At 36.2% G+C, this 25,280-nt stretch overlaps 13 protein-coding genes across 13 annotated transcripts; 6 read left to right on the top strand and 7 right to left on the bottom strand. All coding sequences in view use genetic code 12, as the record gives it.

Annotated features, from left to right (window-relative positions):
* Positions 1 to 2,873, top strand: CORT_0D02830 (Spa2 protein; the record flags this gene model as incomplete). The annotated part of the gene is made up of 1 exon (XM_003869215.2): positions 1 to 2,873. A coding segment is annotated over one exon (2,873 nt), but the record flags the coding sequence as incomplete, so codon positions are not given.
* A 137-nt stretch (positions 2,874 to 3,010) lies between these two features.
* Positions 3,011 to 3,769, bottom strand: CORT_0D02820 (Cwc15 protein; the record flags this gene model as incomplete). The annotated part of the gene is made up of 1 exon (XM_003869214.1): positions 3,011 to 3,769. One exon carries the CDS (start codon positions 3,767 to 3,769, stop codon positions 3,011 to 3,013), a length of 759 nt encoding a protein of 252 aa, XP_003869263.1.
* Positions 3,770 to 3,922: 153 nt separating this feature from the next.
* Positions 3,923 to 5,110, bottom strand: CORT_0D02810 (Ydr161w protein; the record flags this gene model as incomplete). Its single annotated transcript, XM_003869213.1, has 1 exon — positions 3,923 to 5,110. One exon carries the CDS (start codon positions 5,108 to 5,110, stop codon positions 3,923 to 3,925), a length of 1,188 nt encoding a protein of 395 aa, XP_003869262.1.
* Positions 5,111 to 5,288: 178 nt separating this feature from the next.
* Positions 5,289 to 6,161, top strand: CORT_0D02800 (hypothetical protein; the record flags this gene model as incomplete). The annotated part of the gene is made up of 1 exon (XM_003869212.1): positions 5,289 to 6,161. One exon carries the CDS (start codon positions 5,289 to 5,291, stop codon positions 6,159 to 6,161), a length of 873 nt encoding a protein of 290 aa, XP_003869261.1.
* A 255-nt stretch (positions 6,162 to 6,416) lies between these two features.
* On the bottom strand, positions 6,417 to 8,309 carry CORT_0D02790 (Stp2 transcription factor; the record flags this gene model as incomplete). Its single annotated transcript, XM_003869211.1, has 1 exon — positions 6,417 to 8,309. One exon carries the CDS (start codon positions 8,307 to 8,309, stop codon positions 6,417 to 6,419), a length of 1,893 nt encoding a protein of 630 aa, XP_003869260.1.
* Positions 8,310 to 10,596: 2,287 nt separating this feature from the next.
* CORT_0D02780 (hypothetical protein) lies at positions 10,597 to 11,592 on the top strand (the record flags this gene model as incomplete). Its single annotated transcript, XM_003869210.1, has 1 exon — positions 10,597 to 11,592. The coding sequence occupies one exon, from the start codon at positions 10,597 to 10,599 to the stop codon at positions 11,590 to 11,592; it is 996 nt and encodes a 331-aa protein (XP_003869259.1).
* Positions 11,593 to 12,028: 436 nt separating this feature from the next.
* On the top strand, positions 12,029 to 13,972 carry CORT_0D02770 (hypothetical protein; the record flags this gene model as incomplete). The annotated part of the gene is made up of 1 exon (XM_003869209.1): positions 12,029 to 13,972. The coding sequence occupies one exon, from the start codon at positions 12,029 to 12,031 to the stop codon at positions 13,970 to 13,972; it is 1,944 nt and encodes a 647-aa protein (XP_003869258.1).
* Positions 13,973 to 14,151: 179 nt separating this feature from the next.
* CORT_0D02760 (Ecm25 protein) lies at positions 14,152 to 16,194 on the bottom strand (the record flags this gene model as incomplete). The annotated part of the gene is made up of 1 exon (XM_003869208.1): positions 14,152 to 16,194. One exon carries the CDS (start codon positions 16,192 to 16,194, stop codon positions 14,152 to 14,154), a length of 2,043 nt encoding a protein of 680 aa, XP_003869257.1.
* An 849-nt stretch (positions 16,195 to 17,043) lies between these two features.
* CORT_0D02750 (Rpn1 19S regulatory particle of the 26S proteasome) lies at positions 17,044 to 19,950 on the top strand (the record flags this gene model as incomplete). The annotated part of the gene is made up of 1 exon (XM_003869207.1): positions 17,044 to 19,950. The coding sequence occupies one exon, from the start codon at positions 17,044 to 17,046 to the stop codon at positions 19,948 to 19,950; it is 2,907 nt and encodes a 968-aa protein (XP_003869256.1).
* Positions 19,951 to 20,029: 79 nt separating this feature from the next.
* On the bottom strand, positions 20,030 to 20,623 carry CORT_0D02740 (Ppa1 protein; the record flags this gene model as incomplete). The annotated part of the gene is made up of 1 exon (XM_003869206.1): positions 20,030 to 20,623. The coding sequence occupies one exon, from the start codon at positions 20,621 to 20,623 to the stop codon at positions 20,030 to 20,032; it is 594 nt and encodes a 197-aa protein (XP_003869255.1).
* A 745-nt stretch (positions 20,624 to 21,368) lies between these two features.
* CORT_0D02730 (Sps22 protein) lies at positions 21,369 to 22,963 on the top strand (the record flags this gene model as incomplete). The annotated part of the gene is made up of 2 exons (XM_003869205.1): positions 21,369 to 21,441; positions 21,510 to 22,963. The coding sequence occupies 2 exons, from the start codon at positions 21,369 to 21,371 to the stop codon at positions 22,961 to 22,963; spliced, it is 1,527 nt and encodes a 508-aa protein (XP_003869254.1).
* Positions 22,964 to 23,012: 49 nt separating this feature from the next.
* CORT_0D02720 (hypothetical protein) lies at positions 23,013 to 23,852 on the bottom strand (the record flags this gene model as incomplete). The annotated part of the gene is made up of 1 exon (XM_003869204.1): positions 23,013 to 23,852. The coding sequence occupies one exon, from the start codon at positions 23,850 to 23,852 to the stop codon at positions 23,013 to 23,015; it is 840 nt and encodes a 279-aa protein (XP_003869253.1).
* A 732-nt stretch (positions 23,853 to 24,584) lies between these two features.
* CORT_0D02710 (Fpr2 protein) lies at positions 24,585 to 25,141 on the bottom strand (the record flags this gene model as incomplete). Its single annotated transcript, XM_003869203.1, has 2 exons — positions 24,585 to 24,973; positions 25,051 to 25,141. The coding sequence occupies 2 exons, from the start codon at positions 25,139 to 25,141 to the stop codon at positions 24,585 to 24,587; spliced, it is 480 nt and encodes a 159-aa protein (XP_003869252.1).
* Between the last annotated feature and the right edge of the window lie 139 nt (positions 25,142 to 25,280).

Genomic DNA, 25,280 nt, shown 5'->3' with positions numbered 1-25,280 from the left:
TGCAAGATGATTACAACTTTTCTGTCCAACAAAATAAAAATCTTAGTGATGAGCTTGAACTGTTGGGTCAGGAAAAAGAAAATTGGATTTCCAAACACGAAAATTTGAGTAAGTCCTTACAATCGATTGACAAGTCTGAAGAACTTGAAAAGTTGAGGTCCATCAATGCTGCTTTGAGACTTGAGAATCAGTCGTTGAAAAACACATCACCGGTAAATAGATCAATTTCTAATCAATCCCCAAATCAATCAGATTTGCAAGCTAGAGCTAATAACACCAGTGTCGCTACCTTTTTGGAGAAATTGGAAAAGATTGATATACCCACAGCTGACAATCCCTCAACATTGGAATTGAAGAAGCAGGTCAAACAATGGCAGCGTAGGTATGAAGACTCCAGGTCAAAATTCATTGCCAGTGAAATCAAGAAAACCACATTGTCTGAGGTTGAATTGAAGTCGTTTATATCCCCTCAAGGTTTAATTTCGATAAAGTTGGTCAGCGATGCTCAAGCTTTGTTGGAGTCTTTTTTCGTGTATATCGCAGAAAGCTGGGATGTTAATGTGATGTTTGAAAAAGTATCAAAAATCGCCGTGGTGATGAATGAAATTGCTGCACAAGGGGAACATCAAGTTCCAAATAGTAACGAACATTCGATTTTGTTGCGAGAGGCTGCTTCATATGCGTTGACAGCTACTAGGTACCATGCTACATATAAGCAGCTTTTCCCAAAATTTATTGTTGAGAAGGCATTAGGAGAAATGAACTGTGTGCTCTGTGACTTAATTGCGACGTCAAAGCTTAATGAAAATTCGACAAACTTAAGGAAACTTGAACCAGAAAAGAAAGCTGTGGTTACACCTGCCCAAGTGGATTATGGAGTCAGACCACTAAAAATGGCCAATAAATTGAAGCTGAGTAATCCAAATATGATTAATGGAACTTATTACCAAACACCACCTAACAAGCAGCAACAGCAAACTCCTCCACAAAATATACAGCGCTCCCCTCCACAAAAGATTCGGCCAATACTATCGAGCACAATTCAACAATTACCCCCAGAGAGAAAAGAGTCACTTTCTAGAACAACGGAAGAACCATTGGCGCAGAGGGTGACAAATGAATATGCACATGGTGAAGACATAGCACAGCCAAAGCGGGTACAACAAGGTGAGCAGAGACATGTAGACACTCTGCAACATGAACCACTTCAGAAAGTAGAACAACTCTCTCCAGAAGTTTCAAGAAAACAACCATCAAATAAGGAGCTGCTGTCAGTGGACTCGAACACTCGCGCCACTCAATTCCCAAATAAAAATTTTGAGAGCTTTACGGAGGATCGTACTTTAACTGTTGATGACCAAAAGCAAAGGAGTACAGACCCATCGATCTCAGAGAGGAAACCCTCTGCTGGTAATTACCAAACTGATTCAACCTCACAAAACCCTTTTGCAACATCAATCACAGGTAGGAGTGATAACATCGTTTCTCAAACTATTGAACGAGATGTTGTACCATTGGCAAATAGAGACCTCAACAGAGAGCCAACTATTGATAATCAGCAGGAGAAGCAATTTGAAAACGTGAAAACTTCAACACCAACTCATTCAAAATTGGAGAAGACGTCTAATGTCTCCACGCTTGGTCGCAAGTTTGCTGAATCAGTGTCTGAGCGTGATCAATCTTCTCCGCCAACTATGAAAACCACTCCGATAAAAAAGGGTAACATAATGGATAGAGTGAAGCAATTCGAGCGTTCACCTGAAGAACAAGCTAAATCAACTACGCCAAGATTCCAAAGGTCACCAAGGTCTTTTGAGTCAACCGATGAAAGTGATGAACCAAGAAGACTTGCGGATCCATTCACTTCTAAGTTGCAAAGTGGGCTCGAAGGGTCAGCACTGTCTAACAGAGCCGGCAACGATGAAAGTGAGACCCCGCTTGCTGGAAGAGGTAGGGGAATTTTGCAGTCCTTCAAGGATAGGTTCAATACAGACTCAAATACAAACAGTGGTAATCTGAATTCAAAACAGGGGAATCACTCCAAAAGGATTGATGAAGATTCAACTCGTGAAGTGGAACGTGATAGAGAATTACAAAGCAAAGATGTTCTCTTTACAGAAACAGCAAGAAGAATTGGCGAATTTGCTCCTATTAATCATTCATTTGAGGATAGTGACAAGCCACCTGTCGATAATGAACCAGGAGTTCGTGTAAAAATTAGCTCTCCTAAATTAGCTCGCGAATCAAGCTCACTGGAAGAATCTGATGATGATGATGATGATGATGATGATGCTGATGCTGAGTATGAAAATAAAAAGGATACCGAATCAGAAGCAAGACAAAGACAAGAGTATCGTAAATCAATGGCTGCTGCGACATTCAATGTTAACTTGTTTGATATTGATGATCCAGATAATACTTTAACTCAAGTCTTGCTTTATCTTGAACATCAAACTGTCGAAGTTATCAATACCATTCAATCATTACTTGGTGCAATCAAGAAACCTAATGCAACTAGAGGTGATTTATGTCAAAAATCAAAAGCGATTACAGTTGTCATTTCACAAATGTGTGAAGCTACAAATACATCAATGAATCAAACTCGTAATGCTCAATTGAAAGAGCATGGAAGTTGGGTAGTTAAATCTTTGGAAGATTGTTATCATCGAATGGATATCTTGTGTAAACCAACACAAGATTCAAATGAAGGTCAATTTGCTGATAAGAATTTCAGACAAAGATTGGCCGGAATTTCATTTGATATTGCTAAATGTACTAAAGAATTGGTCAAGACTGTTGAAGAAGCCAGTCTTAAAGAAGATATTGCTTACCTTGATGCTAGACTTAGTCATAATGACGAAGATTTAACTTAGGAGAGAGAAGAGAAGGTTCGTATGATGGGCTTTAATGTGTAATGTTTTAATATATGTCTTCTTGTTCGTTATATATATATAGAATAAATATACCGCATATTGATAAAAGCTTTGTAGGTAAAATAGGGCAGTTTATCTTAACGAATGTATTTTGATAAAAAGTCTTGATGAAACTGTGAATTTAGCGAATCAGTAGTAAAGTTGGTATTTTGGTCCTGTTTCTTTTCATTGAATTTCTTGGTCAGTTTTCTCCATCCAGTTTTCTTTTTGAATGGTTCTTGTTGAGATAACAAGTCATCTAAATTAGTATATTGGGTTTTCAAAGGTTGTTCTGAGCTTTGTGAAGTTTTGCCTTGTTTGATCTTGTTTATTTCGGCAATTAAAGCAGCTGTGTCTTCGTCATCGTCATCATCATCATCGTCGACTTCACTAGTATCTGCTTCTTTATCATCCACTCGTGACTTCTTCAAGATTGGTTCTTCATAATTTCCTTCTTTATGCATCCAAGATTCGCTTGTTATATTCTCATCTTGTCCAACTGTCAGTGAGAGCTGGTCTTTATCATCCTCTCGTATCCTCTTATTCGTGTGACTCGAAAGTTTATGTCCTAGATGTTTCTCCTTCGGTGTTGGTACCACCTGACGATCAACTTCACCTTCGTCTTCATCAAACACATTACCAGCATCATTTATACTACCATCATCACGACTGTCTTCAACCCTTTTGGTCTCTTCTTTCAACTCCTTTACGGCATTGTCTAACGTTTGTGCTTGTATGTCCGACCTTAATTTAAGATTCTGCAGTTGTGGGAAAGATCGAGCATGCACTATTGAATCTCGTATGGTTATGTTTTTTCCTTTTTTGCTCTCTAATGTCGGTCTATGGTTCGTTGTCATTGTGGAGATGCTCTAGATTAGTGATAGTGGGTTTTAGGTTTAACTTTTTGTGATGCGATGAATGCGCGGCTCACCTCAAAAAGGATACAGGTTTAGATATATGGTTTATTTCCTAGGCTTTCAATTATCGTCTATTAAAACACAACTATACTCTTACTCTTCATTATCAGAAACAATTTCTTCTTCCCAATTCACTTCATCATCATCCAAATTTTCTCTCTTGGGCATCAACTCACTCATTACTGGACCACCCAATTGATTCAACAATTCATTCACTTGTTCAACCAATACTGGATCGTTTTCAGCTCCCAATTCACTATTGATGATCTTATAAGCTGAAGTTAAAATCGATCTCGTATCTGATAAAATTTGTTTGATCTCCGGTGTATTTTTCAATTGAGAAACTTCCAATTCTCGATAATCAAAATCATCATTAGCAGACTTGATACTGTTATCTGCAGTTGAAATTTGTTTGGCTTTGAATAGGTTGGCCAATGCTTCGATATAAAATGCATCTAGTATTGAATCATTAATGTCTTGGATATTAGAAGCAATATCAATGGCAGTTTCATATTGTTCTAATTCAATTGCATATCGAGATAATGTAACTAAAGGCTGAATCAATTCAACGTACTCCATCCCCACTTCAAATGCATCGCCACCAGTGGTAGTTTCTTCATTTGTCTCCTTTTTATTGGCAAAATCCTCCAATTTTGTCTTTTGCAACTTGAACAATTCCCATGATTTATTCAACGCATTAATGGCATCTTGTTGACGTTGTTGGGAAATTCTAATTGATGATAATAAAGACAAAGATTCAGGATTGCTTGGATCTATTGACAAACTAAATTCAATCAATTCATTACATTTTGATTCTGCCTCCAGTTCCATACACAAATCAGTCATCCAAATTTCAATACTGGCAAAAATACCAGAGTTCAATTTCTTGATCACCCAGCCCTTGTACTCGTTAACATCCTTGTAGCCTCCCTTAGACAATTCCTCTTGCGATAGATCACCTTGGGTGATACTAGCTAATATTTCATTCAATTTATTCAATCCGGTATTTATATAATTCAACCCATCTGCACCACCGATAATTTGTCCCAAATACAAGAATTTTTCAACTCCCAATGAAGCATCAGGATCTAGTTCACATGCTTGTATTAGTACATTATAAGCTTGTTCTAATTGATTATTCTCAAGTAAAGTTTCACCTAATATGGAGAGAAATTCTGGTGATGATGTATTGGATGTGATGTGAGGTGTAAGTATTTCCAATGCCTTTTCTGGTTGAGATGTAGCTAGGAAACCTCTTGCTTGTGGTATGATATCCGTCATGGCTTAACTTAACTCGAGTAGTGAATGTGTTACTGTCTGGTTCTTGGGTTTGGTAAAGTTTCTGAATTTTTTTTGTTCAAACCTCATCAAAATCATCGCTGGGCAGAACATAACTTTTGTGTCAATCATATCAACCACACCCATAATCATTACAAGCGAAACACGTACGCCCTCAAGAATGGACAATCAGACACATACGTACCTTCTAAATGAATACGAAATACTAAACTTACTTCACCACCGATCGAAAAACCAACATCATCAACAACACTGGTTCAAATATCTCAATATAATATACCGTAATCTTCGAAAACTACTCAAGGTACAAATTGACATTAATCGACTAGCCACAGCAACAACTACGTCAAAACACCATGCTAAGATTGAACACAAACAGAAACAAATTGTTCAAATAAGTAACAAGATAATTCAAGTTTCACGCAGTGCATATTGGTCATATAATTCAATATTGGTATTGGGACAATACATCACTTTAGGATTCGCTTTAATTGGCAACTTGGCCAAAATTGTCAATTTGGTACAGAATATTGATGGTGTTAATGTGAAACATGTTAGTTTCGTACCTGCTGCAGTTTCTGCTGATTCAAATTTGGATAATATGGGTAATTTGTTTAATGGTGAAGTTGTTAATGAAGATGATTTGGATGATTTAGGGGAAGAGATTGCTTATGATGATGAAGAGAATGGAAATGAAGCTACGCCTGATGTTGGAGAGAATGTGGGTGTCCATATTGAAAAAGCTAATCCGCAGAATAGAGAATTAGACGGAGTATTCGCTAAAACAGTGAGTCCTAAAATTGATAATGAAAAGAATGTACGACCTCTGAAATTAGATTCTACATCATTAGAACAACCAAGTAAATCCAAACCCAAAAAAGAGCCAACTTCAAAAGATACAATTGACGACATTTTCGGTATATCATCAAAAAAGAAGAAAAGAAAAGCAGATCAATCAAAATCTTTAAAACCATCAAAGAAATCAAAGTCACTCAAGAAATCAAAATCTGCCATCGATGATATCTTTACATAACTCGTTTCAATAATAAACCCACACATAGACTAAGGTAGAGAGTAATAGTGGATACAATAGAATTCCGATACGTTACTAAAAATACATTTCTCTCTAAACATAATCAATATAAAAACCCATAAAAAATGAAAAAAAATTAAAAAAATACCCTTTGAAATACTCCGGTAAGACATTACTGAAAGAAAAGAAAAACTGACTCGAAAAAACCACGTTAGTAAAAACAGAAACATTTCACATCCTTGGAAAAATACCACCCTAATTCATGTACTGACTTCCTAGACCTTGCACTGCTTGGAAATGATGCTGTTGCAGCTGTTGATAAAACGCTTGCTCCTGTATATTCTCCTGTTGTTGTTGCAATTTAATAATTTGAACCATTTCGTTAAATTGTCGCGTTGATTGAGGACTCAATTGATCAACATCAAGACAAAAATCATCATCATAATCTTCCTTCATCGTCTGTTTTGGGGCTGTGTGAGTCATAGTGATTTGATCAAATTGATATGGTGCTGGATTGTATTGTGGTTGATATTGGTATTGATCTTGATGATGATTTATGGGAACATGAGCATAAGAGGCATGTGCCTGGGATTGGTCTTCTTTGACATAATTATTCGTCATTAAACTTAATGGTGATCTTGAAGTTTGTGGCGTAAATGGTGAATGTATCGAAGATGTTTCATATTGTGATGAGGATGTTATTGAACCTGGTGTATCTATATTTTGTGGTGGTGATGTTGACACTGGTGCATTCAAATGATGGTGGTAATTGAGATTGTTGGCAACATCATGACGAAGGTGGTGCTGTTGTTGTACTTGTCTCTTGAGACTCTTCTTTTTCTTTTCCTTTTTAGCTAATCTTTTTTGCATTCTTTGTTCTTTAACTTCTTCAAGTAGTTTTGAAGCAAATGGTAATAGTTCAGGGTCAGTAATTTCTTCATTTTTCTGTAACTTCTTTCTCAATCTATTCTTAATTCTTGATTTGCCTTTATAATCTTGTGGTAAGAATTTACATTCACCCCCTTCAACATGTATTTCACACCAAATTTCGGCACTATTAAAATATTCTCCACACATTGAACAATGTCCTTCACTATTTCCTCTATTTTTCGTCTTGATTCCCTTGGGGTACTTGAAATGTCTTGATTTTAAATGTGTTTTGTAAGTGTCTCTTCTTGAAAATCCACCAGTAGGATGACATTTGTGCGTAATGTTGTTTTCATCTTTATATATACTTTGAGTGTGGAAAGGACATGAGTAAGCTTTACTAGTGGAGTGTTTTTTCAAATGCCTTGTTAGATAACCTCTAATTTTAAAACTGGCATCACAATGAGGGCATTGAAATAATTTTTCTCCATTTACATCTTGCTCATAATCATGTTCATGCTCATGCTCCTCACCTTCTTCTTCTTCCATATATGGTGAAGATGATCCATGAGATGATCCATTTGGTGAAACAGACTGTTCTTTGCTTTGGGCATTGTTGAATTCTAATTTTGCTGATAAAGTGGTTTCATTGGATGAGTTTGACATAGTTGGAGAAAGTTCATTGCTATTATCTTTCAACTTGTGGCTTTGTGGTTGTGGGATCTTGAATACATCCAATTCTGTACCTTTATTTAACATAGAGTCATCTTCAGTGAAAACCCATTCTAATTCTCCATTTGCATTCTTTACCGGTAATAGTCTAGTAGTAAGTCCCATGGAACAACTTGTTGGTACCAAGCACTCTTCAACCATTTCTTCTTTAATGGACTCGGGGTCATTGCTGACATTCATCGAAGGAAACAAATCGTTCTTGTGCTCCTTCTTCTCCTCCTTCTCCTCCTTCTCCTCCTCTTCTTCTTCTTCTTCAATGTGCGAAATCTCCTTCACATTTCTTGTTGAGTGATCGGTGGAGACATTTGGGACAATAACTAACGAAGATTTCTTTAATAAACAATCATAAATTGTCTCAACAATATACTTGAATGTGGTCACGATAAAGACAACGATAGCAACATTGAGGAAACCCTGGGTTGTTGTGATATTTGTAGTGCTCGATGTCTGTTTTTCGCTCTTCATATTACCTCTATGAGACGTAGACTGTTGATTCAGTATACTTGGTAGTTGTTTATCTTGTTTCAAAAGGATATGTGTTGTCATCATCAATAGTACTTAATCTTTAAAAGTCTAAGAATTAATATAATCACGGATAAATTTTTTTTCTCAGTCTCTCTCTCTTGCACTGAGTTATTTTTTTCGACTGTGTAAGAAAAAATTTTTGCGACTTGCACGATAGATGTACAAGGTCCGTCCGTTGTAAGTGCTTAGTTGAATAGCTAAACTTGTTCTGTTGCAAAGAAAGTGAGAATATCTCTGTCTGTTTTAGTTGGTGAAACTTTCTTTTTGTTTTTGTTTTTTCTTCTTTAGCCTTCAGTGTTCGGTTCTTCGGTTTCTATTAATATAAATGTTTCGCTGTTGTTGTTCGTTTGTTTTGTTTATGAATTTTTTGTTTTTTGTCTCCTGGGAGTCGGGGCTTCATTTAGTAAACCAAAAAGGTCGTGCAAAGAGGTGAAAATTAAGTTTTAGTAAATCTTCCCCTTTTCAGAATAAACTACAATTGTTGTATAATGTTATATAACCGTCTGTGCATCAACCGCATAGGTATGTATGTATGTATGTATGGATGTTTTTACGTACACAATTATTAAATCTCGCATATTAGTTCCATTTACGTATAACACATATACGTATTGATGTAAGGATGTGCTGTTTTATTCTAATAGTAATATCAATCGTATTCATTACGTCAATTCATCGTCACAAGCAAATTCATAAAATCTCTTTATGTCATAAAAACGCTAATAGAGAAATTTAGTTATTTGTTTAAATCTGAATTCAGTCTTGTCCGATTACCCCCATCCTTCTTGGTGGTATCAAATTTTTGTAGCCTTGTGAGTATCTTCTAAATAAGATTTTATTTATCAGCTGTTATTAACAACAGAACTCCGAAATAGCATATTCGACTAAATCACGAGAATGGTCTTATTGATTGTGTGACTGCTGTTTTTGTTAATTGTTTTCTTTTTTTTTACATAATAAAGTTTATTCTGTACACGACCCTTTCTATAAGTTTGACTTGAGAAAAAAAAGAAAATTAATAAGCTTTTGCATCCACACATACATACATTTCATGCATATATGTATATATGAGATGTTATCCCCGCGATTATTTGATTTATAAGTAGGTAGTGTACTATTACAATATTTACACAAACACTGCCCCCTCTTTTTATTTATTTATTATTACTATTACTATTACTATTACTATTACTATTACTATTACAATTACTATTACTATAGATGAAGAAATAGATCTCTCTTTCTCTCTCTCTCTCTTATGATTAATAACTAACTTTCACTTAAACACTATGAATAAAGAGTATAAAAGGTAAATTAGTGGATGGATCCTCATGGTGTTTTGGCCAATGTACTTCTCCACTCTATGTATTACTCTGAAGTTATGAACTGACAGCTAATTTTATAAGGAGGGGTGGAAGTTGGAGGGTTGTTTTCTTTTTGTTGGGAAGAGGGGGAGGGGGAAGCAAAACAGCCAATCACCAGACTAGACAGGGTTTTCAATAGCGAACTCCGATTCTAACCGATAATTCTAATATTGTATACAGCCAAAAAAAACTATCACTTTTATCAACACTTTGCTCTGCGGAACAGATTGGAAGGGGTGGAGAGGTGAATCTATTAGTAAACAGTTTGGGATTGGTATTTCCAGAATGTATAGCTTCATCTAAAATGAAATTGATCTGTAGCATAAATTGAATCTTTCAATTTTCATCTACTCAGGTCGGTATAACTACCAGAAAACTAAAACAATATGCTAGTTTACACTTCCTATTCTACACAACTCCAGTGATATTAAGGTTTGCTTGTAGCCTACCGCTGAAGGACACATTGAGAATGAGCTTTATAGCATACGTCACTGCGGAAAGTATTTCAAGTAATCCCGCTTAAACTAAAACAGTTGGCTCCAAACTACCTCTATTGATTGATCTTTTTCCTTTTTCCTCCCTTCTTCCCATCTCACTCTACACACATGGAACCTACCACACATCTCTGCCGATATGTTTACAACTATACTACTCGCACAAGACCAATTAACTAATTGAGTGTGAGAATATGCTACACAAAATCAGAGATTATAAAACTAATTTCACCGATGGGAATAAAGGGAAAGAAGAAGTGGAAAAAAAAATTATTCATAGTGATACTAAGACATCTTATCGTATCAAATATTGAAGCTAATAAGTATAATAGATTGTTCCATGGAGTGTGTAATATAGTTCAACATCCTTTACCTAAGACGTTTACATCACACACACACACTCACTCATACACACACTTTCTCAGCTCCTAAACGCATCTCAATAACCACACCATGCATGAATACCAAAACGGAAGCTCGGTCGATGCCACGCTTAATCAAGATCAAGATCAACCAATAGACATCTCCAAATTCAACCATGATACTATATCATACGATACAAAGAGTCAGACTTATTGGTTCTATGAAAAATCAGCAGACGCATTCCCAGGACAAGCATTTGGTTTACAAGTTGATCAAATTTTGTATCATACTAAATCACAATATCAGGATATACTAATATTTAAGTCTAGTACATTTGGTAACGTATTGGTACTCAATGGTATTATACAATGTACTGAAAAGGATGAATTTGCATATCAAGAGTTGATAACCCATGTACCAATCATGTCTCATCCATCACCAAAAAGAGTGCTTGTTATTGGAGGTGGTGATTGTGGAGTTATTCGGGAATTGATCAAACATGTCGAAGATGACACAGTGGAATCCATAACCATGGTTGAAATTGATGATATGGTTATTAAATTACTGACTAAATATCTTCCACAAATGGCCAAATATCATAACCACCCCAAATTGAAATTAATAATTGATGATGGATTCAAATTTCTTCGTGAAACAAAACTCAAATTTGACGTTATTGTAACTGATTCATCCGATCCTGAAGGTCCGGCAGAAGAGTTTTTCCAAGTTAATTATTTCAAATTGTTACGTAATGCATTGAATACAAGAGGGATTGTTATTATGCAATCACTGGAAAATATATGGCTTAATTTGAAATATCTCAAGAATTTAATTAAGAAATGTAAATATGTGTTTCCTAATGTTAAATTTTGTCAATGTTACATGCCAAGTTACACTTCAGGACAATTGGGATTATTAGTGGCTACGACTCATGAATCATTGGATTTGACCAAACCTTTAAGAACATTCGATAAAAGGAAAGAAAGTCAATTGTTTAAATATTATAATCAATTGGTTCATCAAAGTTCGTTTATTTTGCCAACTTGGGCACAAGAATATTTGGAGATTGACGAGGAAAGTGTATAAACTGTGTAATATACCAATCTACTCTGATGTAATTAGAAATCATCGGATGCATAGAAATTCATTTTGTACCAATGCGTTCAACTGTAAAAATGGTTGCAAAGAGGCGTCTAAATAAATCTCGGTATCAGCGCTACCGCTACCGCTTTATTTATCAATTGAGCGCACGCACGACCCTCTTAGTGCAAAGTCGTGTACACATGTACAAAATGCAAATTAAAAAAATAAGAAAAAATTTTTTGAACATTTCAACACACCCCCCTCACCCTCTCACACTCTCGCCATTCAATAAAAAACAAAACAATTGAAACAAGCGAAAGAAAGAAAGAGAAAGGTGTGTACCAGTATCCAAAGTAGTGTATCATTCATCAAGTTGCAAAAATCTATATTTTTGTTTACAAAGTACACTAATCACCAAAGATAATTTGATCTACCCACTATGTCTGCTCCTGAAGATGATTTTGCTAGCAACATTGATGAACAATTGCTTAACAGTGTTGATTCCCATCATGACTCCAGAATTAAGTTAGAAGATATTGCCCATGCTGCTGGTGTATCCGATACAACAAAAGCACAACAACAACAACAAAAGGCCCTGCAGCAGCAACAATCCCATCAACAACAACAACAACTGCTGCAGCAGCAGCAATCACAACAGTTTGAACAACAACCGGCGTTAAAACAAGAGTTAAAACGCCAAACTAAAAGAAACAATAGGGCGTCTGCAAATACATTACCAAGTCAACAACAACCCCAACCTCAACCCCAGCCACCAACTTTAGATGAAGATGAATTCAGAAAATTCCAATTACAACAACAAGCGCAACAAACATCGGAACAATTTGTAAGACAACAACAACAAGCCTTGGCTGCTGCTGCCGCTGCTGCCGCTGGATTAAACAATTATGGTAATCCTCATTCATCACGCCAACAACATCATCATCATGGAGGACCACAATTACCTGACTTGTCGGCCCCATCCACTGATGAGTTAGCGGAGTATAATATTCAAATTCCTGATCCTATAATTGATAACAAACTGAAAATTTTTCCTGTTGAGGAGAATACAATCACTGCTGAAGGTAATTTAATTACGCGTCCTTATCCTGAACAAATTTTCCAAAGTCGTGATGACTTGAATGAATTTATTGCTGATTTTGCTAGAGATAATGGGTTTGGTGTTGTTATTGCTCATTCAAACAAGAAAGCCATTTACTATACTTGTGAATTAGGTGGTCGCTATCGTCACAAGAAATCGAAAAAAATCGATGAACTGAAACAAGTTGATGTTGGTGAAGGTTATATGTTGGATCCAGATACCAAAACCAAGAAATTGAAATGTCCATATGCCATGACTGCTTCGTATAAGAAATCGACGGGGATTTGGACATTAAGAACTACTTGTAATGAACATAATCATCCCCAGTTGGATCCTTTGAGTAATCACCCAATGCTTCGTAAACGAAGTGATGAATTAAATGTATTGATTTTGGATTTGTATAAATTGGGAACTAAACCATCTCATATTGAATCCAAAATTAGAGAACTGTATCCTGAACTTATTATCAAACGAGAGGATATTTATAATGAAATTAGAGGATACAAGCGTAAATTAAAGAAACAAAATTCACGATTCGGGTTCAACAATCCATCAAGAATTGCTAATGCTCAATACAGGAAGAAAGCAGCACAGCAAGCTGCTGCTACTGCTGCTGCCGCTGCTGCCGCTGGTACAGGCTCTAGCGGCGCCAATGGTAATGGAGGAGTTATTGTAAATGGATCAGGAGGTAGTAATGATCAAGCTGATGCCGTGGCTGCTGTTGCTGCTGCTGCTAATGCCAATGCATTTTTGGGTGATGGTCAAGATATTACCAGTTATGAAGCGTTCCATAATCAACAACAACAACAACAACAGCAACAGAATCAACAAGACCAACGAAATCAACAAGCACAGCACTTGCAACAGCAACAGCAACAAGCCCAAGCGCAAAACCAAAATCAATCCCAAGATCAAGCTCAACAGCAACAGCAACAACAAGAGGAATTTCAACGTCAATTCGTTGCTGCTACTCAAGCCCAACAACACCAGCTCGATGAACATCAATATCAACAATACCAACAGCACTTACAAGACCATCATCATCTTCAACATCCACAACACCATCATCATGGATTGAATGATTCTGATGGAGGCGCTTCTGCCGCTGCTGCCATTGCTGCTGTTGCCGCAGCTAATGTCGGAGTAAATGTAGGAGAAGGAGGCCGTCAACATCATCTTCAACAACATCACCATCATCAGCATCCTCAGCATCAACATAATCCGTATCTGGATAATGGTGATTTGTCGATGGATAATATCGATTCTCGATTAGTTGGCGAATAAGAGAGTTGTAAGTCAATGCTAGTAATGTAGTTGTACGGTTTACACATCTTATATATTTTAGTATTTCTCTTTTTAATTCAACCATGATTTTCCATTTGAAATTTTGTAAATGATTTACTTTTTATTATTTACGTGTGCTAACCTATAATCACTTTACTTGCAATTTTTACTTGCAATTCTTACATGCTGTTCAAAATTTCCAAACCTTCTGATCGTTCTTCAAATAATTTTGCCAATTGAGAAACTTTACGACCACGAATCACCGGTTTCTTTTTTAATGGTAGGTTCATATCAACTACATTTTGATGTTCAACGTCAATCTGACCTTCTGCATTGGCAGTTGCGATTGAAGTTGTAGTTGATTTTGATACAGGTGCTATTGTGGGTTTTGATTTTGGTTTAGTGAAATGATATTTTTGAGGTGGGTATTGTAATTGAAGATTTGACACGTTTGTTAACTTGTTTGTCAACTTAGTTGTTCTTGGTGACCGAATTGGTATTTGGGAAACAGTAATGGACGAGGGGGCTACATTCTCATCATTTGACAATGAAGCTTCCTCAGAGCCAAATGCTTCCTCAACTGCTGATGTAGCTCTAGCATTAGACAAGTCTGTGGTGCCAGGTTGCTCTTGCTCTTGTGATACAACTGTAAAGAGTGTCTGTTGTCTAGTTAATCTTGGTGTTGGAATTGGTGGGGTATCTTTTGGTTGACGCGTTTTGCTTGGTGATAAATCTCTACTTATTACTGAACTAGCTCTAGTTGTAGGTCTTGGTGGTCTCGGTGGTGACTTTTCAACAACATCTCCCCTATGTTTGGCCTTTAATGGTGATTTAAGCTCATCAATTGCAGTTCGACCTGTTCTTACTCCCCCAATAATATCAATAGAGTCTGGAGAATTTTCAAGGACATGAGCCCTATTCACCTTTGTGTTCTCTTTCAATTCCAACTCAGAGTTTGAATACAATATGTTGCTTGTATTAAATAAAACTCGAGTTTCGTCATCACCATCTTCTTCTTCTTCATAAGTAACTTCATAACTCATTTCATATGCAATTTCCGTTTCAGTAGCTTGATATTTCCCATTTACAATGTCTTCAATTGATGGGAAATCATAGGATGTCTTTAATCGATCCCAATACTGTAATACATTTTTAATAAATCGCTGAATTACAAGTACATGGCTCTTGTCAGTTGATACAACTTCATGAGATAAGCAATGAGCCATGCATTTAGCAATAGTAGTTGTGGTGTGTTTGGTAATATGCTCATTAGCTACTAATTTTGCAAAAACTTGAAATAACTGTAATAATAATTGATCATAATTGATCGTTTTTGTATGTTGTTGATGTGATGACACAATTGCATTGAATATAGACTGAGTATATTCAAAATCATCTTGTATAGGTAATAATATCAACTTGTATGGAATTAAAGCAAATGGTAAATCCAGTATTATTTTTTTAAAAACAGTGGCTATGCAATATAAATCCCAATCATTTATCCAAATGAGTTGATTTCTAGAAATACATTGGTATAAAATGTCAATATTATCTCTTTTACCAGGCGTGTAAAAAATCAATTCCTTTTTACAACCATGGGTATTAATAATATTGAGTAATTGATATACGTGATGATAAAATGTAGAATTTGTTTGTGGTGATAATAAAACATGGGGGTTAATAACGGGTGGTATTTTCAATGATAATTTAATCTCATTTTCCAATTGTAAATCATACTTGTATATGTTTAAAGATATTTTCAACAAGGTTATATTCAAATAATGACTCAACTCACTTAAAGTACGACAATGTACAACAGTAGTATGTCTTTGTCCCTTTGGTTCAAGCGCAAAAGCATCCAACATATAATTGATGACTTCTATATTATGCTTGGTAGTATGATAATTGTGTATGACCGAAGTAACAGATTTAATAAACCAAGAATCATGAACAGTAAATATTTTAACTAAATTATTTAAATTGATGGCATTACTCATAAAACTTTTGATAAATTTTAAACCCCATACCCAACTGATTTTGTTTAACCCATCAGAAAACATCACCAAAACATACGGTTTTAAAGGTAAATGCTGCATCAACACCGGTATTAGTTTGTCATAGTTGATTACATCAGTCGAGGGTAAATATGAAGTATCAAAGATGTATATGGGATAATTTGTTAGAGGATCACGTAATGTTGAATTGTAGAATATTCTATCCATGGTATACTATAGTCTGTAGCCTGTAGTCTGTAGTCTGTGGTTTGTTAATGAAGCATAAGATAGTATGATAAGAAGGAATCGCTCAGTGTATCATAAAATGTTGGGTTATGATACAGTGCTGGTAATAGAAAAATTTAATAGTTGTAAACATAGATCTTGCATATAACGAACATTCAATTCAATTCAATTACGCGTTTTGATTGATTAAAGTGGTAAACTGGATTGGTAGCAACACTCCCAAAGGAGGATTGTGCTTGTACTTGTATTTATTCAAACAAGAGTACGTCTGTTCCATGTCCCTGCCAGCCAACGCTCTATAGGAAGTAAAGGAAAATTCCTAGTATTGTATGAAAATATAGATCTAACCCACACTTTTGATTTACCAGCTGATGGCTTCACCAGCATTTATAAACCCCTGACTTTTCTCTTGTCTTTTTGTTTTTTGTTTTCTGTTTTTGGTCTTCCGGCTTTCAGAAGTACAGTCTATCTCACTCTAACGCAGCACTTTTGGTTCTAATCACAATACATTCAGGACAAGCGTGGTCACTGCATTGGTCTCAGGTCATTTTGACCTTGTTTAAATGCTTCTCTTATATTACTTCGTTTTGAGCAAGAGTTTGAAAGTTATTTCTCTATATGCAGGATGTGGTTACCTCTTCAAATTTTCATTTTTTGCCACTTTCAAATTCGAAATGTATGAGAAAGAAAAATCACCGATCTCTATCGAAAGGCAAACCCAATCAGAAATTACAGTCCAATTCATCCTATACTACCACCAGCGATCATTCATCTACAAGTCATCAGATACAACGATAGTACCACATAGTCAATACACAACTGCAACGAAAAATGGCACCAGTACAGGAGGAAACCAAGGATCACAAACAACCACCATCTGTGGTTGCCAAAGATGCAAACCCACCAAAAAAACATGTTGACAAAGAGGAAGAAGAGTTATCTGAAGAAGATCAACAATTGAAGGAAGAGTTGGAACTGACGGTAGAAAGATTGAAGGAACCAAACCAATCAAAAGGCCAATATGGGAAATATTTGGAATCATTAAAGAGATCAATTCAAGACTCTACAACGTCCATGACTGCAGTGCCAAAGCCATTGAAATTTTTGAGACCTAATTATCCAGACTTGACGGAAGTGTATGACGAATGGAGTAAGAGTTATGGTGAAAAGACCCCAATCGTATCCAATTTGGCTGATATCTTGTCAGTTTTGGCAATGACTTATTCTAATGAAGACAAAAAGGAATCAGTAAAGTATAGATTATTGTCAAACACGGACACTATTCAAGACTGGGGACATGAGTATTTGCGCCACTTGGCCTTGGAAATAGGTGAATCTTATCAAGAGAATTTAGGTGTGGATGAAGAATTAGTGTCTAGGTTAACACAATTGGCATTGAAAATTGTTCCTTATTTCTTACAACACAATGCTGAAGCCGACGCTGTGGATTTGTTGTCTGAGATAGAGTCTATTGATAAATTACCCCAATTTGTTGATGACAACACCTATGCTAGAGCCTGTCTTTATGTCACAAGTATGGTTCCATATTTGGCTCCACCTGATGATCTTTCCTTTTTAAACACTGCATTTGCTATATACTTGTCTCACGGTCAATTAACACAAGCTTTGACTATAGCAATTAAATTGGATGACAAAGAATTAATAGAACAAGTATTCAACTCAACAAAAGATGAGTTGGTTCATAAACAATTGGGTTTCATCTTGTCACAACAACGCAGTAATTTCAAATTACCAGAAGAAAATCAAGAAGTTCAAGAAACTATAAGTAATGTCAAATTGAGTGAATACTTTCAGTACTTAATCAAAGAATTGAATTTATTGGATCCTAGAGTCCCCGAAGACGTTTACAAATCACATTTAGAAAATTCAAAATTTGGTTTAGGAACCTCGGGATCAATTGACTCTGCCAAGCAGAATCTTGCCGCTGCTTTTGTCAATGCCTTTTTGAATCTTGGTTTTGGTAAAGATAAATTGGTTAAATCAGAAGAAGATAACAAGTCTTGGATTTATAGAACAAAAGGCAAAGGTATGGTATCAACTACAGCATCATTGGGCTCGCTTCATCAGTGGGATGTCAATGAAGGGTTACAAGTCTTGGATAAGTACACATATTCTGATGATCCAGAAGTCAAAGCTGGTGCTTTGTTAGGTACTGGTATTGTTTCTGCCAATGTTCATGACGATGTTGATGCAGCACTTGCGTTGTTGCAAGATTATGTCAACGACTCCAACAAATTATATCAAACAGCAGCCATCAATGGATTAGGAATTGCATTTGCAGGATCAGCAAATGAAGAAGTGTTGAACTTGTTACTACCATTGGTGTCAGATTTGGATGCTCCATTAGAAGTGTCATGTCTAGCTGCATTGGCTTTGGGGCATACCTTTGTTGGAACGTGCCATGGTGATATAACCTCAACTATTTTGCAAACTTTGTTGGAAAGAGATTTCGCTCAATTGGCCAATAAATTCATCAAGTTTATGGCATTAGGATTAGGCCTTTTGTACATGGGCAAGACCGAACAAGTTGAAGATGTTTTGGAAACGATTGATGCTATTGAACACCCAATCAGCAAAACCTTGAAAGTGTTGGTCAACATTTGTGCATATGCCGGTACTGGTAATGTTTTGCAAATACAAGCTTTATTGCAAATGTGTGCTGCTAAACCAAAGGATCAACTCGATGAAGAGAAAAAATTAGAACAATCTGAAGAAGATCAGCTAAAGGATGATCAAAAAGATGAACCAAAGGGTGAAGGAGAAGGCGATGTTGAAATGGAAGATGCAAAAGAAAGTAATGAAACTCAAGAAGGTGAATCAACTGAAGCAAAAGCTAATGAGACCGAGGCAACTGAAACCGAAAATAAGGGAGAAGCTGATGATGATGAGGTTGATGAAGATGAGGAATTATACCAAGGAATTGCCGTTTTAGGATTGGCTTGTATTGCCATGGGTGAAGATATCGGACAAGATATGTCATTGCGTCATTTCGGCCATTTGATGCATTATGGAAATTCATTAATACGTAGAGCAGTGCCGTTGGCTATGGGATTGGTTTCGATATCTAATCCACAAATTAAAGTTTTTGAAACGTTGTCAAGATATTCGCATGATCCAGATTTGGAGGTTGCTCAAAATTCCATCTATGCCATGGGGTTGGTTGGTGCTGGTACAAACAATGCCAGATTAGCTCAATTGTTGAGACAATTGGCTTCATACTATATCAAATCACCTGATACATTGTTTATGGTTAGAGTTGCTCAAGGTTTATTACATTTGGGTAAAGGAACCTTGACACTATCACCATTCAATGTTGAGAGAACAGTGTTGTCCAATACAGCATTGGCTTCATTATTGACGATTTCTGTGGCATTATTAGATCCAAGAGCATTCATATTGAATGACTCTACCACAGAAACAAGTCATGAATTGTTGTACTATTTAACTCCCGCAGTCAAGCCAAAGATGTTGGTGACTGTTGATGAAAATTTGCACCCATTGAAGGTTAATGTTAGAGTAGGTCAAGCTGTTGATGTTGTTGGTCAAGCAGGTAAGCCTAAGACCATTACTGGATGGGTTACCCAATCCACTCCAGTTCTATTAAATTATGGTGAACGTGCTGAACTTGAGAATGATGAATGGATAAGTTTGAGCAATTCCTTAGAAGGTGTTGTCATATTGAAAAAGAATCCCGAATTCATGGATATAGACAGTTGATCTAGTATAGAGAAAGAGAAAAAATGAAGAAAAAGCCAATAACTTTGTAAAAGTTTATTTTGTAGATTACTCTTTATTTTCAACTAAATTCCTGTGCTTTACCAGTCATTAAAAGTCCAACAATCAATCCAAACAATCCCAATACTGATCCGAAAATCTCAACCACAAGAATTTTGACAAATAACGAACTATCCGCAGCATCAGACACAGCAGCAGTAGACCCAGTTATCCCCACAGCAATGCCACAAATTAAATTCGAAATACCAACAGTTAAACCAGCCCAAAATAATGAATAGCCAGTATACAAATTCTCCTTAGAAAACAAAGCTTCTTTATCAACACTTGCCAATTTAGCGCTGAAAACAATTGCCATAATTAAACCATAAATGGCAACAACCTCACAAAAAATGATGGAAATTAAATTCTTGGTTGTGATTCGTGGTACTTTGACACCAGCCCCAATGATAGAAGACCCAGTAATGAAAATACCCCAAGCGGCACCAACTACTGAAAATGATATACATGATCCAATTCCTAATGATGACCACATGTATGGTGATGTGCTTTCCAAAAATTCACCAATATTAAATGATTCACCGGCTCCTGTGAATAGCATATAGCCACCCACTGTTAAAAGTGAAAGTGTCACTATGGATGACGTTATGTATGACATTGATATGTAATATGCAAGTTTAATGAATGGAATGGATGGTGATTGTGAATGATGTGCGTGTGCTCCGATGATAAATTGGTCTCAATATGTTGGTTGATAAACTTTGGTTTGCTGATACATTTTTTTTCGAATTTAATAAAACCAATTGATACCAAGCGCACGACCTTTTCAACTTTGGCTGCAAAACACAACGAATAAGCAGTGCACAAGAATGTTGAAGAAGGGAGGGCGGTGAATGGTGCTTACAAGTGGTGTGTTAATGATTGGACCTTATAGTGTTGTTGCTTTATTTATATATTCGCTGGATTTGTCACTTTAGCATTGTTTTTGACCAGCTTATCAACTAGACAATGCAATTTATTCAAAGTCCTTATGTTTTGAGTGTTGCGACGCTGTATAAACGATAGAGTACTAAACTTTGGCTGTTGCTGAAAAACAGTGTCACATGCTGACTTGTCCTTTTGCCGTCGACATACTTTTTCTGTTATGTTCAAAACCTACTTCGTCAATTTTGCGTAATTTCGTTTCAATACTTTTCCTTGGAGTAACTAATCATCTCTTACAGGTTTCGGTAGAATTTCTTCGATTATGATTCTTGTTATGCAAGTAGTGACGAAAGAAACTTGACTTTCTCTAGAACCTTAGTTATAAATATATAAACTAAATCTAGATTATCCACCGGAATTACAAAAAATTACTATCTTACAAGCTCTGCATCATTACAAGCTCCAACTTCTACCTCATCATGAAGCTCTGTATTATTGTATTGTTCATCAACAGCTTTGTTAATTGTATAAGTGCCACAAATGGGAAAATAAGTATGTATGAAGTGCGATGCAAAAGGATGTGATATCGTATAGTTTCATACTAACAAGAAATACCGTAGATATCATTAATGAAGAAGATTTGGTTGGTATGGCCGTAACTTCTCCCCAAAACAAAGGTTTGCTGTCTCCTTCATTTGATGAGCTTCTCCCACCAGAATTTAATCAGGATTATGTTGAGCAATGGTCCCATTTCAACGACAATAATGATGACGATGATCCAGATGAAGGTGATTTCGGTGATGAAACAAGGCCCAGGATTGATAGCAGTACCCCCTTGCATTGTCAACGTGATGAATTCGTTATTCACTCATTGGGCGATTTAAACTCTATCATCGAATGTGAAACAATTATTGGAAATGTTGTCATATCTGAATTTGATTACCCGATTATTACTTTCACCAATTTGGTCAAGATTCAAGGTAATTTATCCATTTTCAAATCTCCGGAATTGGTTCGTATTGAAAGTCCACAATTGCAAAGTATTAGTGGACAGTTTCAATTGTTTGAATTGACTTCGTTGGCTTTGATCAGTGTCCCTAGTTTGAAACAAGTTCTTGCCTTAAAATGGGAGATTTTGCCCATTTTAAGTAATGTTCAATTTAATGCTGAAATTAAAGGTATTGAAAGTATAACTATTTCCGATACTTCATTGACTGGATTTTCTGGATTTGTTGCTAATGAATTGAAAGTGTTGGATATTAATAATAATCGATTTTTAGATACAATTGATTGTAATGTTGAAAAAGTGACTCAATTGTTGCATATTTCTGCCAATTCGAATGAAATTAAAGTTCAATTACCCAATTTGGAACATGTTGAAGAATTGAGTATCCATAATGTGGCCATATTGAATTTAGGTAATTTGGAATGGGTTGGTAAATCAATGAGTATGAGTAGCTCCTTATTTCATGCAATTAAATTACCCAAATTGAAGTACATTGGTGGTACTTTGAATTTATCCAAGAACTCTAAGTTGGAGGTTGTTGAATTTCCTGAATTGGACGAAATCGATGGAGGGTTGATGATTATTAATAATAACTTGATTGAAAAAGTTAACTTTTTCCCTAATTTAAAGATTATTGGCGGTGCTTTGGAAATTATTGGTAAAATCACTGAATTGACTTTCAAGAATTTAAAATTGGTTAAAGGTAGCGCAATTGTGCGTTCGACATCACCGCAATTTGACTGTCGCAAATGGACTAAACTGGAGATTGGATTGGTTGTTAGAGGTGGTAAAATCGAATGTACTAATGCTAATAATGAAAAGGTAACTTCAAGAACCAAAGAAGATGGTTCTGAAGCAAGTGAAGTAAAAATTGAGGAAGAAGAGGAACAAAAGGAGAAGCCAAGTCAAGTAGAGGATAAGTCAAATAATGGATCTAAGAATAAGACTCTGAGTTCCAAAAGTGACAAGTTTACAAAGTCTTCTTCATCTTCATATAATTGGGATACATTTTATACTGTCATTTCCATGGCCATTGTCAGCTTGTGGGCATTGATTGAACTTGTTTAAATAAAGTTTTAAGTTTTTTTACCTAAATACAATTGCCTTTATGTTTTTATCAAGTTTTTTTCTCTTTGTAAAGATTGTTGTCTTCAATGTATTTGGCAACTTCTGGCAAGACTTGTTTCTTCCACGCTGGATCTCCCAGTGCTATCTCTTTTCTTATACCTGAGCTACTAAATGTGGCTACCTTTTCATCCATATTTCTCAATAAAAAGATGTTTTTAGACCAATGACTAGGAATCTCTTCATGTTGACCAAGAGATATCTCTTTTACATAAACCAGTTGTTGGTTTATTGTAACTGTTTCGCTGTGCCTTGTTAAACACACCAAATCCGTCATCTTCATAAAATGTTCCAACGATACTGATAACTTGTCCGGCAAGTAATATTTCGGATTAAGTATTCTAATTAAAGTATCAAATCCAATTAAAAACGTCAATTTGAACCCCGGCTTTATTGTTATTTGTTGTGAGTCGAGGTAATTTAGAATTGATAATGACTTGTTAACAAACATTGCTTGTTTTGTCAATCCAATTGCAACTGTGATGGGGAAATTAGCAGCAATATGATCGGCCATTAGATGAATCATTGCCAATCGTTGATCAAATGATTCTGGTTGTGGATGCAACTTGTCAGCATTTTGTACCGAAAGTAATAATAGCAACACTTTGTTCTTAATGGGAACATCATCAAAATTTGATTTCAACAGCTCTTCAATTATGGCATAATGAGCCAAATGTGGGGGATTGAATGATGAGTCAAGTACACAAACCCGTTGTGTCGAATTGGTTATGAACTCCGGAGCTCCCTGTGATGATGATGCGGTGGAGTAGACAATTCTGAAATCTGCCTTTGAAGCAACAAACTCTTGCAATGGCTTAAGGAACCTCGACATTTGTAGTTCTATGGTTAAAGAAGAAAAGGAGTATGAAGGGAGTATTTGATTGCATGATATTTTCCCCCTTTTTTCGTGATCGTATTTTTTTGTTTGTTGCTTTGCGGCGGTAACCTCGAGGGGGAATGGGACCGGGGGAGGGACAACAGCTACCCGTTGCAAAAGCTCGCGCTACCGTATTCATATATCATAAGTTCTTAGAGGAGATATAATATTGAAAGGAAGATAGTTTAATGCACCAATCAAAGGCATAAAGTTTTTGTATTAAATTTGAGAGCTTATAGGTTGCTGCTAGGGGGGGGGAAATCATCAAGCACCTCCTTGAACTCGTTCTTCTCAGAAACCAACTCGGTTAGAGATTCCTTCCCAATCCCCTGACCGATACTATAGAATGGTATAGAGGATCACAATATCACGGTGGCAGTGGACATCGCGTCGTGTCTTATAAAGCAAAAGAGTTGTAGAGATGGATCGTTTGCAAGGAGGTGTATGAAAATAGGGAGTAGTGACAAGGGGCACCTTTACGATATGTCCAGCACTACGGGGGATAGAGGGCAAGGTGAGGACACTTCACCAATCACGAAGGTGGCTAAATTGCTTTAACATTATCTGCATTAGCATCAACAATAACGCGAGTTACTTCACAGACAATACGTGGATCCCAATCGCAAACTAGAATAGAGTCAACCCTTACGCAATAATTTTGCATCCATTCTTCTAGTCCAAGTCTATTTACAATTCATCTCTCTCAATCTCCTCATCATCTCCCTTCGCATCTTTCTTTTCTTCCTCTCCCTCTTCCTCTTTCTTAACTCCAGCAATATCAACCAACTCAGTTTCAAAAATCAAAGCAGCATTAGGCGGAATAGGTCCAATACCACGCTCACCATAAGCAATACTTGGATGGCACCACAATTTTCTCTTTTCGCCAATACACATATCCAATAACCCTTCTTCCCAACATGTAATAACTTGATTTTGACCAATTACAAAAGGTAAGGGGATTCCACGGTCCCACGAACTATCGAACTTAGTCCCATCTTCTAATGTACCTTTGTAGTGGACTGATATGGTGTCGCCTTTTTGTGATTTACGTTTACATTCAACTTGGTTGAGGATATCTAATGAGGGAACAGAAGTTGTTAGTATTTGATTTATAAGTAGATTATGAAATGCTAGGAATTGTTTTTTGACGTACCAATCTTTAACTCGTCTGAGGACGGAGGTGAAGATGCCAATGATGAAGCAACGAATGTGGAAAAGGCAATGTATACGGTGGAGAATTTCATTTTAGATAAGTTGAGATAAAGATGTGATGAAATGTTGGAAATTTTTGTGTCAACGAAATTGACACGTACCAACCTTCAGAATGCAACTACCATCTCCGATACATCAACAGACATTTGATCTAAACTACAGTGTTTCATT

The sequence above is a fragment of the Candida orthopsilosis genome, assembly GCF_000315875.1.
Source record: "Candida orthopsilosis Co 90-125, chromosome 4 draft sequence".
NCBI classification, from domain to species: domain Eukaryota; kingdom Fungi; phylum Ascomycota; class Pichiomycetes; order Serinales; family Debaryomycetaceae; genus Lodderomyces; species Lodderomyces orthopsilosis.
The sequence above is the reverse complement of the archived record's forward strand: the minus strand, read 5'-3'. Positions and strand labels throughout refer to the sequence as shown.